This window comes from Rhinolophus sinicus, linkage group LG07, assembly GCF_036562045.2.
Source record: "Rhinolophus sinicus isolate RSC01 linkage group LG07, ASM3656204v1, whole genome shotgun sequence".
NCBI lineage: Eukaryota > Metazoa > Chordata > Mammalia > Chiroptera > Rhinolophidae > Rhinolophus > Rhinolophus sinicus.
In genome coordinates this window covers 125,419,439-125,431,952 of record NC_133757.1, presented here as the reverse complement: position 1 = coordinate 125,431,952, position 12,514 = coordinate 125,419,439, and the positions used below count along the sequence as shown (strand labels likewise).

At 45.4% G+C, this 12,514-nt stretch overlaps 1 protein-coding gene and 1 long non-coding RNA gene across 13 annotated transcripts in view; one reads left to right on the top strand and one right to left on the bottom strand.

Moving 5' to 3' along the window:
- PDE5A (phosphodiesterase 5A) overlaps positions 1-12,514 on the bottom strand; it is a 109,511-nt gene that overhangs the window by 6,709 nt on the left and 90,288 nt on the right. For all 6 annotated transcript variants that reach the window (XM_019744519.2, XM_019744515.2, XM_019744520.2 and 3 more), the window contains 5 exons: positions 9,564-9,651; positions 5,758-5,858; positions 4,149-4,226; positions 2,087-2,150; positions 699-773 (listed from right to left, as the gene is read on the bottom strand). In XM_019744519.2, coding sequence (XP_019600078.2) covers positions 699-773; positions 2,087-2,150; positions 4,149-4,226; positions 5,758-5,858; positions 9,564-9,651 — 406 coding nt within the window. The remainder of the gene's footprint in view (positions 1-698; positions 774-2,086; positions 2,151-4,148; positions 4,227-5,757; positions 5,859-9,563; positions 9,652-12,514) is intronic.
- LOC109454136 (uncharacterized) overlaps positions 1-12,514 on the top strand; it is a 54,239-nt gene that overhangs the window by 37,088 nt on the left and 4,637 nt on the right. For 3 of the 7 annotated variants that reach the window (XR_012498256.1, XR_002138439.2, XR_012498253.1), the window contains 3 exons: positions 5,152-5,301; positions 9,185-9,371; positions 11,733-11,880. This is a non-coding gene — a long non-coding RNA (uncharacterized LOC109454136). Of the gene's footprint in view, positions 1-3,673; positions 3,735-5,151; positions 5,302-9,184; positions 9,372-11,732; positions 11,881-12,514 lie in introns of those variants that run through there. The other 4 variants (XR_012498257.1, XR_012498255.1, XR_012498254.1 and 1 more) reach the window with 2 other exon arrangements.

Genomic DNA, 12,514 nt, shown 5'->3' with positions numbered 1-12,514 from the left:
TACATGACAGAAGCCGGAGTGACTGAGAGACGAGTGACACACAGGATGTGTGCAGTGGGGGACACTGAGCAGTGTGGGGGGGCTGCACACAGGAGGGGCCTCTCTTAACCATTACATGTTCATCTGCGTCGGAAAACATGACTGCTGCATTGTCAGCCACACTCATTCCAAAAGAGAGCAATGGTTTGAGAAGAATCTTTTTTTTCTATTTCACAGATCCATCCTCTATGTAGAAAAGAAGCCTTTGAAAGCTGTGGGCCCTTCAACACAGCTGTTCAGGGAACATATCCTAACAAGATAGTGAAAACAGGCACACATTTAACACAGATGTTTGTCGCAGTGTCATCCGTAAGAGTGAACACTGCAAACATTACACCACAGGACGTGGCATGTTATAGTTACGCCTACTTCTGTACTCATTATAAATAATGCATGAAAGAGCTTCTGTTACAATGAAAAGTGGCTCGTGATATTTAAATGGAAAAAGCAAATGATAGAAAAGTAGGTATAATATGACTCAAGGCGTCTTTTTTATTTGCTTTTGTTTTCTGTAATAAACATGTATACTTCTAATGAGAAAAATATTTTAAAAATTAAAATGAGAAATTGCATCCCTAAGTAAAGATCTCATTGAAGCATAGAAAGTTTACAATAGAAAAGTACTTGAATAATTCCTACCAACAAGGTGTCATACTTACAGTAGGCTCTATGTTGAGTTCTTTTCTCTCTTTGTCTCCTTGGTCAAAAAATTCAGTCGCTACAAGCTCTGCTATCTGAAATAAATAACACAGGAAGTTTTGGCAATTGTAAACAAGACTTTGAATGGAGATAATACAATCTGAAATCTGTAGCTTTCAATCCCATCAGTAAAATTAGAATAAAGTAGTAATAAGGAGTAGAAACTGTATTTCATTTGCTTTAAATGCGAGCCTAACCACAAAGGCTAGAGTCTGTAAGGACACAGAGAAAAGTAACATGTTATTTCAACTGGAGCACTTAGTGGGAACAAAGTAGCGAGTCCCGTGCACTTGGTGGGAACAAAGTAGCGAGTCCTGTGCCAGGAAGAGCAGGGCCAAACAGGTGCATAGGGTGCAATCCACAGACACGCCTTCTAAGTTTTTCAATCTGCAGGCTCCTCCTCCCTTTTTAAAAGCAGTCTTTCTAAGTTGGTTGTTGTTGATCCTAACTATCTATCAGGTAGAAGTTGCAAATATTTTTACCAGTTTCTCATTGTCTTTTACTTTGCTTATAGCGTCATTTGCCATGCAAAGTTTTTATTTCTTTCATTTTTATGGATTCAGACTTATCAATCTTTTCCTTTATTGCTTTTGCATGTTGAGCCCCAGTTAGAAAAATTTTCTCATTCCTAGGTTACATAAGAATCCACAAATGTTTTTATTTAGTTCTTGTGTGGTTCAATTCTCTGCACCGGACCCTATGCACCATTTAGAATTTAAGTGTGCAGAGTGGATACGATTTTGTCTTTTGCCATCTGGCTATGGAGATGGAAAAATCATCCTACCATTATTTAGTAAAAAGCCTATTTTACCTCAGTTAGTTTAAATGCTATCTTCATTACATACTAAATGTTCTATGCAATTCTCAACGTTCTGTGCAATTCTGTAGAGTTCCACGGGTCTGTCACCTATGCCAAACTGTTTTAATTATAGAGGCTTTCTGGTATTGCTTTGTCTGTCCAGACCCCAAACTCGTCACTCCACCTTTTCAGCATTTGAGTCAGAATAAAGAAAGGATAAACGAAAATACAAATCCTTCCCTCTTCCATTATTAAAAGGATTTGCTAAAAACATCTCTATGTGAGGCAGAGTAGTTCTGCAATTGAAGCTTACCAACAGCTAGGGTTTTGCTGTGTTAAGATAGATATTCTCTTAATACATCTTACAAATATTATTAGGTGCTAATGAATCTTCTAAAAAAGAAATCTTGTTTATGTCCAATTATGTTCTTTTAATACTTAACAATTAAACAAAAAGTTCTACAAATACTTCCGAAGCTCCCTTTAAGAATGAAGGATTGTCTTATTTTGACTTTGTAATAGTGACTTCTGTGTCACCAAGCGACATACCCGTTGTTGAATGGGCCAGGGCTTTGTAATCGCAGAGAGATCACACGCCGTCATCAGCATCGCTCTGTTACAGGAGAAAGGTGCCCAGTAAGTCCTACTTACTTTGATGCGAATGTAGAACCTCAGTAAATAGCTACTAGTGAAACAGCTAAATTAAACCCTCTGAACTACAGGAGGGCAGTTTATAAAGACTAAAGAAACATAATTTATTTAGAAATGGGGATGATACTGTGATATCAGAGGGTCATGGTTTACCCAGTGAACGATTAGAATTTGCCCTCCAACTGCCTCATTTAGACCCAGATGGCACAGGAGAAATTATTAAAGTTTGAGCAAAACTTGCCTGCTATTGCTATATTTTTTTTTTCACGCTGGTATTCTACTCTCAGGGGCAGTATGATGAAAACCCATCGCTTACTAATAATGACATTAAAAGATAATATCGGATATCCTGCTGTACGTCCTGAGAGCAGGAATTACAGTGGGTGGTCTAACTCGCTCCCTCATGCAGTGACTTCCATGTGAAAAGCAGTGTCTGTGGAGAAGCCGAGGGACAGAAACAGGAGGACAGTGCTCTGGGTCCTTCTCTTGCTAGAGCAGAGGAACCGGGCTGCCCCTAGAACTTAGTACTGTGACTACTGCCTGAAAATGGCTGTTTCCTGTGCAGTGTTTCCCACGTCCCATCCAAATATGTGCCATTTAATCCTTTTAATTTGAAGAAACAGGCAAAAGGCCATCGCTGTGATACAGACACTCAAGATAAAGGGTAATCACTTGTCCCTCTTGGAAAACCCAACCTAAATGTACACAGGTCACAAAGAAATTGATTTTCTGCCACTATTCCGTCCCTTATACCGACTCTCTTGAGAGAGGTGAGTGCAGCGGACTGTTCTAAACACTGTTTAGACCAGGCGTCTCCAAACTTTTTTCAACGTTTTTCACCAAGGGCCATATGCGGTAAAGTACACAAACAGCCGGGCCACTCATTCGAGGTGAAGTATGTATTGCCTCACCTGGTTTATTTAAGTAACTAAATATATTTTTGGAATTTGCTGTGGGCCAACTAACAATGGATTGCGGGCCGCAGGGCCGCAGTTTGGACACCCCTGGTTTAGACCTTTGCATGAAGGGTTTCAATAACATGCCTCCCCCAGCGAATGCTGTACCTATACAACCTTAACACAGTCAGCACAGCAAAGGGTGCAAGAGGTGACGTTGAGCACAGACCCCCAAGAACTGCTTCCCGCAGCCACAGAGAGGAGGACGGGACAGGTGAAACTGAGGCACACACTTGGAATTGCTTGGATTTCCTTTTTGTTATTAAGAGCCGTGCACTAATCGCAGTAACATATCTACACTTTTCTAAGGTGCTGTTCAGGAAAACGTGTTGAGACTATTAAGTGAAGCTGACTATGGGACAGACAGCTGGGCGCTTGTGTATTGTTTCCTTATCGTGAGCATCTTTGAACGCCAGATAAAAATCTACTTATAGAAATGCTGACTTCAGAATCTAACAGCACTGTCCTTAGTATCGCTATGTCTTTACAATTGCCTCTTTGTTCTTTCTTATGGACGCGTTCTTGCCAGCAAGGTAGTCATGGTGATAGCGAAGACGGCACTCCCGGCTGCTGGAGGGGCCAGGCCAGGGCATGGGGAGGAAAAACAAGAACCTGAAAGCACTCCGGCCCTGACAGTGCTCCTCGGCCATCGTGCAAGGGAGGGAAACACTTCACAGCCACCTTCTTGCACCCTGAGTCTCTAGGACGCTATTTTCAGTTCTTTCGTGACAAAGAACTGGGAATATGAACAATGGACCCGTGAGCAGTGTACTGATGCTGTACCACATTCTAAAGCTCCTTCTAGAACAAAGGAGAGATTTATTCAATTTTCAAATTCATTTCTTTTCTGCTAAATACCCATATTCGACCCTTTGTATAACAATGGAGAATTCTGACGGCCGCTAAGCTCATCACATTGTAACTGATGATTGCAAGAAAATCTGATAGTGGTAAAATGAACTGGGAAGCAAAACTTTAGCTTTAAGGATAGTAAGCTTACTTACAAAAACAACTCCTTTTGGTGAGGGTCTTCTAAGTTGAATTGTTTTTTTCTTATAAGTTCAAAAAATTCTCCGCGCCTCCTTGAAAATAAAGGAAAACATTTGGAAGTTATGAGGAGTCCCCAGGCTCTTATCTTCTTGGTCCACAAAGAATCATGGAGTCAACTTGGGGGAAATACATCTCTAATGGTTTTTACTCATCTTAGAACCCAACCAAAAAATCATCATTTAAAAATCTTTAATACCTCATTTTTTTTCCCTCTGTACCATTTTCTTTGGATGAAACATCAAACCTCACCTAGTACAGGTCACAAATAATGGTAATTTCAATTCTTGAACATGATTTTAAGAAAATGAAACAATATGAAGTGAAAAACATGATGCCAAGAATAATTTAAGAAATTTTAAATGGCATAAGATCTATATGGTTTCAGTTTCATTTCATATAACGCATATATTATGATGTAGCGTAAAAAAAAGTTGATGATAATTACTCTATGTCCGTATAAAGCTGTCAAAGAAAGACCAAGAATGATGGAGCGAGTAGCCATTCACACATGTAGTGACTACGTCCTGTATGCACCCAGCGTCGCTAGCATCTCAGGAAGTCATAAGACATCAGTCTTTTCATAGTGTTTAACATCTAGCCACAGACACCAGATAAACAGGAGAAGTCATATCATAAAATCGATTGTCTGTGCTTAAGAACCACAAAGGAAACGCAGGTTTCACAAGGGTTTAGAAGAGAGACCCTTGTGGCCTGGAAAGGGTGGGAAGGCTTTGTGGTTACAGGTATTTGTCAAACTCTCAGTCATCTATAATCTTATTCGCCAATCATTTTGAAGCAGGTGAAGTTGACTCAATTCTTTATGACCCTGACTGACTTTAAAGTGCTCCAAAATTCGAAGAAGCAGACACTTTAGGTGCAGTTGCCCTCAGATGTACGACAGAGCGTATGTGATGTGTGCGCCCATGTGTTCACCCCACCCCTTTTCCCTTCTCACAGAGTGGCGAAAGCACAGACGTGAACCCCTTATGGAGGGGGAACCCCAGGGAAAGTGACCACCTGCTGGCCTCACTCCCACACCCCACAGGCTGCCCACACGATGCAGGCACACGTCGTAAGTCTCACTCCAGTGCCCACTTGAGTTTTTGAGTAAGTAATTTTAAAGTTCTATATTAGTACTCTTCTTTGGCCAAAATCAAATAAAAAGGAACAACATTTACTTGTCTGGCCTGCAGCTCCATTGCCCGCCCATGGAGGCTTGGATGGCAGTATCAGGAATCGTGAAATGGTCAGAAGTTGGGGGAGTGGAGGAAAAGTGGAAAAACAAGGGGCCTACATAATCCTTAGATTGGAGAGCCTCCTTGGAATGACCTTGAGAGGGTCATTTGCTTAGTACAGGGCTTCAGAGACACAGCAGAGGGTAAACATCGGCATTAACTCCATGCTCTGTATTTCTAGCACTAACTACATAAGCCAATGGACTGCTCGGCCTCCTTTGGAAACTGCTCCATAGTCCAATGACAGCTCTGCCAGCGCCTCTGTCCTTGCCATCTAAATGATTCCCAATGTGGGTTTTAAAAGTCTGTAACAAGGCAAACAACTTACTTAATGTACACGGCCAGGTCTGTAGCTAGAATCGCTTGCTTGATGATTTTCAATGTGGTCTTATATTCCTCAATGGAGAGGCCACTGAGAATCTGATTGCCCTTGATAAAAAAGGAGAGACAGGAAGACCATTGTTAGCACTCCACCTGGAGACACTGCTGACAAGAACGCAATTTGAAAATCGTCACAGGTCTTAGACACACGCCTAGGATTGAGCTCACGCATGAGGAGGCCCTCTGCTTTCTTACAGCAAATCCCATGAAGTAATGTTTAGCTTCTATGCTCCCACCCCACTGCCTTGTCATGGAAGAAAACACAGCCTCCCGATGGTGCATCTCCCTAGAGACGTGAGTTCTGCCAACTACCACACACCTGGGGACTTAGTCCAGGCCTAAAATCTGACTGCATCTCCTTTCCCTTTGGGCAATCTAACTGCAAATGAAACTCTGAAAGAAACCAAAGCCACATTAACGGACATGAAGACCGCAGTGGTGAAACTTTTAAACAATTGGTGATTAACAAAACCATTTTCCTGTGGTTCTTGTCATACATCCAATTACATCCTGGGGCAAATTTATATGGTTTTAACTCAATCAGTATTGGGGAGACTGTGTACCCCTTAGGAGCATGCCGACACAGATGAGAGGACAGCATGAGCCAGCAGAGCTTCCTGCTGGTATAGGGCAAGCGTGGGCTGAGCACCTACAAAGAATATTTAAGGCAGGGGTGTCCAAACTTTTTTCAACGTTTTTCACCAAGGGCCCTATGCGGTAAAATACACAGACAGCCGGGCCACTCACTCAAGGTGAAGTACGTATTGCCTCACCTGGTTTATTTAAGTAAACTAAATATATTTTTGGAATTTGCTGCGGGCCAATAAAAAATGGATCATGGGCCGCAGTTGGCCCGCGGGCCACAGTTTGAACAGCCCTGATTTAAACAATGGCTAATCCATGTGCAAATAATGAAAAGTGTGTACTACCTAAGCATTTTGTATTTCTTACCTGCGATTTAAGGCATCTTTCTAACCTTGAACTAAGTAAAACATGACTTGGGTGCTCAGGATATGCTCAAACAACATGTGCAAACTGAGGCAGGTGTGTTTCCTACCCCTCAGGACTAGGAAAGCCCAGAGGCTCAGGGAAGGGAGCAGGAGGGAAGGACTGGTCCTGAAGGCGGGGCTGTGAGTGTGCCCCGTGGGCCAAACCTGTGCTCGGAGGACGAGATGCTGAATTAGGCACAGATCTAACTGACGAGGCTGTGAGTACAACCATAAACATTATGCAAAACATTAAATCACTGTGGATTCTGGACCAAACAGAAAACTATCCAGAAAATACCTTCTGAGACTTTCATTTATTGTAGGATAAAACCATGTTGGTGTTATATTTTTATATCCCCTTCCCAAAGCAGACACTGAATCCTTACGTGCTGGTGCTTCAGAAGACAGAATGTACTCATGGGTCTTAGGATTTGAGGCCAGCCACGTATACAACCACATTCCTCACACGTCATGTTAAGTGATTACACATGACGTAGTAACTCATCTAATAACAGAGGTGGTCACAATAGGAATACTGTTAATTATGCTTTTTTAAAAGAAGGTTAGCATATTTTCTTTAAAAAACTGAACAGGATATTAAAATGAAAATTTTAGCCGAAGGACACAGATAGTAAATTCCAAGGACGTACAGATGTTTCTGCTATACCACGAATACACATTCCTGAAAAGTCTCAGTTCTGAAAAAACTACACACTAAAAATAACGTGGCTCATGGGAAAAACAGTACTGGGGCCACCACCCGAAGCCCACACAACTTTACAGCCAGAGCACAAAGCAAGCCAAGCACTGGGCACGTCCAGAGGTAATGCAGGCAGCCAGGCTGGCCCTGGAGGCTGGCCGCTGGGGACAGTAAAGATGCACGGAAACAATCACGTGGAAGTGCTGGTTTGTGGGGCCCAGAGGCAGAGGGGCTCCTCCTATGGGCACCGAGGGACGAGTGACCTCCCAGCAGCCCTCAGCAGAACAAAGGGAGGGTCGCCGCGGGCAAGGACCATGTCCAGTGTTCTTACAACAGAAGGGAGAGGGCTGCAGTGCCGGCACCAAATGGAGGGCTTCCTCTCCTTGCTGAAGGCCAGAATTCACCTGCCGTCACTCTGGCACCTTACCCAGGAGAACATGTGTATGACAACACAGCTCACACATTATGCTGACACCGCCCCTGCTTGCCAACCGCACATGGATGAATGAATTTACATTAAGCAATCACAGGCTTTACTAGACCACGTGTGGGATCTGTAAGGGAGCTGCCCTTCCCCCACAGCAAGGTGCTGAGTGAGGGGTGAGTGTGTCCCCTCCACTTCCGTAGAGGAGCTGGAAGTCGCTGCGTGTCTTCAGAATGCAGTGGGCTGGGGTGGGGCGACACAGGGCTTGTGTCCAGTTCCTGTCTGGAAAGTTTAGAAGGCAAAACGCGGCAGAGAGGCCGCTGCTCTGGGACGGCCGGCACTGTCTGAGTTTTGGAGGCACAGGATTGACTTAAGTGCTGTCCTGTTCAAGAAAACCTTCGCAGGAAGGAGCTGCCCCTGAGCCATCAGGTTTCCAGAGCTGAGGAAGGAACCGTATGGTGACAAATGGGACAGACATGGTCACCATATGAGGGGACGTCTGGTGGAAACACCGCCGTGAGGGTGTTTGGCCAGGGTCATGAAATCACCCATCAGAGAAGAACGCGGTTTCAGCACCCAGCAGCCACCCTGAGTGACTCACGTGGTACCAGGGTGCAGCGAATGCTCTGGCCCTTCTCCTCTGTCCTCCAAGTCTGGAGGGGATGGATGGCACTCCATGGGGACTTGGGGGTCCAGAGGAATTGGAAGAAACACAAGGTAGGGGGTGAAAGAAACCACCAGGCAGTAAGGGGAGAACCTGAAAATAAATCAAGGTCAAGATCTGGACTATTACACGGGACTAGATGTTCTGGTTTCTAAATGGAGAATCGTACACTCTGTGCAAAACCTGAAGTAGCTGAGAAAGTGACCAGAAAAGCCATGGGCCACCCTGTGTTTCCTTCTAAAGCTCAGGGGATAACCAGCTCCACTGGGGAACCGTGAAGAGGTGGGGATAAAACCGCTTTGAGATTATACGCCATGTGTTGTGCTTGTGCAACACAGTACTTAGAACTGTCATATTTTCTTATTATGATGGTAACACATGCACAAAACAGAGAGCGCGAATAATGGAGAAACCAAAATAAGACAGTAGAAAGTATTGATAATTTACACAAAGACAACCATTGCTATCATTTTGGTATGTATTATCTTAATCTTATTTTCCTTACCATAAATATGTACAGCACAGCATGTCACACACGGATAAATACTGATAAATATTCATTTAACCAAGCTGTTGAACTGCTTTATTCCTTGACAGTTTGTTCATGGTCAGAAGCTTCAATAAAAAGAGGAAAAGGTACCGCCTGTGAAAGCAAACCTGAGAGTTCTACCAACCATTTCATTTGTCGCCCCCGCAACAACAACAACAAAAAGCAGAATTCACTGAGAGCCGTAAAACACCAGTTTGTCTCTACGTTGGAATAGTGTGGAATAAGCCCGTGGAGGTGAGTGACAAGCCTCCCTTACCAGGCCGCACTGGCAGTTTGTCTAGAGAAGCGAGGCAGGGAGGAGCTCAGTGTTTCGGCTTTGCTTTCCTTACCCAAAAAGGAATAAAGCACACTCGGGAATCATAATGCTGGGCACACATCCAAAGCTTAAAAATACAGCTCAGACGGCTCCCGCCGTCCAGTGCTTACCGGACTGTTGAGAACCATGAGGCACTGGTCGAAATGGTGGTGCTCCAGGGTGGAGTGGCAGTAGAGCTGGGCGAGGGGGTGCTCACTCCTGAAAACGTGTGTAGAAGAAAGAAAGAACAGAGAGAAAGTGGTCAGTTTCCACAATATGCCAGTTTATTGATTTCTTCTTGTGGATAACTAAAAAAGGCTACTTCACAAACTCCATCAAACCGACCCTTTTTTCACCTTTTGCTGAGAAAAGAGTGAGGTGACCTCTGGGAAATAAATAGAAAGAGTCAAATTGTTTTCAAATATCCATATAGCCGCTGCTGGTTCAAAACGTGAACAATCTCATTGATTTTAATATTGATCAAAATTGTACGTGGGGTGAGGACAAAGGATTAATTTCTCTAAACATGAAAAAATAATCTCTGAAATAGTTGTAACAATATTCAATTTGAAAACTATAATTAGTTCATAATGTGAAACAAATGTCCACGCTGGCCTTTTCCTGTGAAATAAGGCTGAAGGCCAGCGTATTCCCTTGTGCTTTCATGTACGAAAAGAAAAGCCTAAGATGGACGGGTCTAAAATGTGAGCAAGGAGAGGGGCAGTCGGGGCACGTGCCCCAGGAAGGAAGGAAGGAGACGGTGAGTCAGAGAAGTTCCCCAGGTGGAACCAGCTCAGCAGGAATGTTCTGGAAGCTCTCTGAACTGAACTGAGGGAGAACAGTAGAGACCATTTATTTGGCTGAAGGGGGGGGAGGGATACTGTACTTAGTTCATTACATGTAACAGACGGTCACAAATCAAGTCCCCAAGCATGAGAATTACTGTCCCCACCTCAGATTTCTCATGACCCTTCACGTGTGAATGGAAAGCACAATTTCCACAACTTCTTCTTTAAAAGAAAACGTTCCCAAAAGTGTCTGTCTCAAAATTTATAGGACAGGAGTTCATGAATAAAACACCACACAACTGCCAGGTAATACGAGTGATTTGTCATTTGTTTAGATGGCTATGTGAAGCATTATTTTACTTTGCATTTGATTTGTGGGAGAGAAAGTAGCTACCCAAGCCTGAAGAAACGTAACAAGAAAAAAATGAGCAGAGTGGGCGAACCTTAGGGGAAACAAAAGAAGGCAAGAGAGCAGCTAATCTCATCAATTCCTGTGGTGCAATCTGCCGGTGGGGCTGACCCCATGTTCCCTGGCTGGTTTGTAACCTGTCCCAAATGCCCGCTGCCTGCCTGTCTCTGCCCCTCCCACACCTGGCGAGTTGCTCAGATAATGTGTGTATCACTGGACAATGGATGAGTAAGACAGTGGATGGAGTAAGATGAGATCTGTACAAACAGATACAAGTGCTGGAATCAAGACTGGAGAAGCAGGGGGTTGTCGGGAGTTAGTAGGGAGACGACTGGGAATCTGTTCCAGCAACCTAGGCAAGAGCCTGGACGAGAGGGAGAACCCCACAGAAAGAAGCAGAGTGAGCGGGGAGACGTTTGGGGGTAGATGGGATGGCGGCTGCCGTGAGTCCTGACGCCGCCAGGCCTGACTGGGGAGGAGGGAGGTGACGGGCAGCATCACGCTGAGATCCCGCCTCATTGTTCCTGAGAGGGGACCGAGGGAGAAGATGACGGGTGGGGATGAAGGAGGGAATGGGGACTAGACACGAGCGGGCTCTGTGGATTTTGAGGTGCCTGAGGGACACCCAGCTGAGTATAAATGTGTGAGCTCAGGTCTGGCTGGAACACATCCAGGTGCAGAGGGTACCCCAGGCAGGGGAGGCAATGGAATGACCCGGAGAATGGCCTGGGATGAACAGACTCCGCGGTCTCCCTGCTGGCTCCTGCCTCGCGTTCTGTAGTCTCTCTCTTGGCAGCGTTTTCTCACCACTCAGACTAGCTACGCTAACGGCAATCTCAGCGTGACAACTGCAGCCTTCCTCAGGCCGTCCACTTAGAAAAGGAGACGGTTCTAAAGCAGCTGTTATTTTCATGATGCAGGAATTCAAGGCCATGCGGGAAGAGTTTAGTACCCATTGTACCTGCCAGGTGCCAGCAGTTTGTAAGTCCCCAGCCTGTGAGACCGGAAAGCTCTTCAGTCCTCAGAGTTGCTCTCCCCTGATGATAACCACCACCGTTTACGGAGCAGCATGGTGCTAGGTAGCTTGTATTTATCTTTTACAGGAATCCTGTGTAGGACACTTCCGTTCACCACATCACAACGCTCGGCCCCACCTCTGACTCCGGCCACCAACACTGTCCAGTCTCACGTGCGCTTTGCCAGCAGCCTTCCTGCAGGTGCCAGCTGGGAGGTGCCTGGCCCTGGGCTCCCGTGAGTAGCCCTCACTCCCGACCACGGGCTGTCTGCACTCCTGGCCCCTCAGCCTGGAGTGTGGGGGAGGTCGGGCTGTGGCGGTCACCTGTGACCAACGGGGTCTGGGAGCTCACGTACTGCTGCCCCTCTCCCTCTGACCGTTTGCGAGTGTGTCTTGGTCTGATTTCAGACGACTTCTCAAAGGTACCGCTGCTGGTATGGGCTGGATAACGCCTCCTCCTGGCTTTCCCTGCCCTGCAAATAGTGCGTTAGCCTGGCCTTATAGTCTAAACAGCAGGGGCTTATGAGTCAATAAAAGGGCCACAGATGCCCCAATCTGCCCATTTACAAAAATGCTCCTGGAAACCAAGGCATCGTGCGTCCTGTTGCTGTGTTGCCCCCTCACTTGAGGTTGAACCACTGCAGCTGCAGAGCTCTGTCCCCATCCTGTTGACAGTGAGCAGAAAGGGACCAGCCGCCCTTCATGTGGTCCTGCCGCTCGGCCCACCTCTAAGACCAGTGCTGGGACACCAGTGCAGAAATCAGAGCAGTGTCCTAGAATATAAGCCTTGGAAATCGACTCCTGCCGCCCCGCGTTCCTATTCACGGCCTCTAACAATGTCCTGGGTTTTGCTTCTCATCCGTAGACACT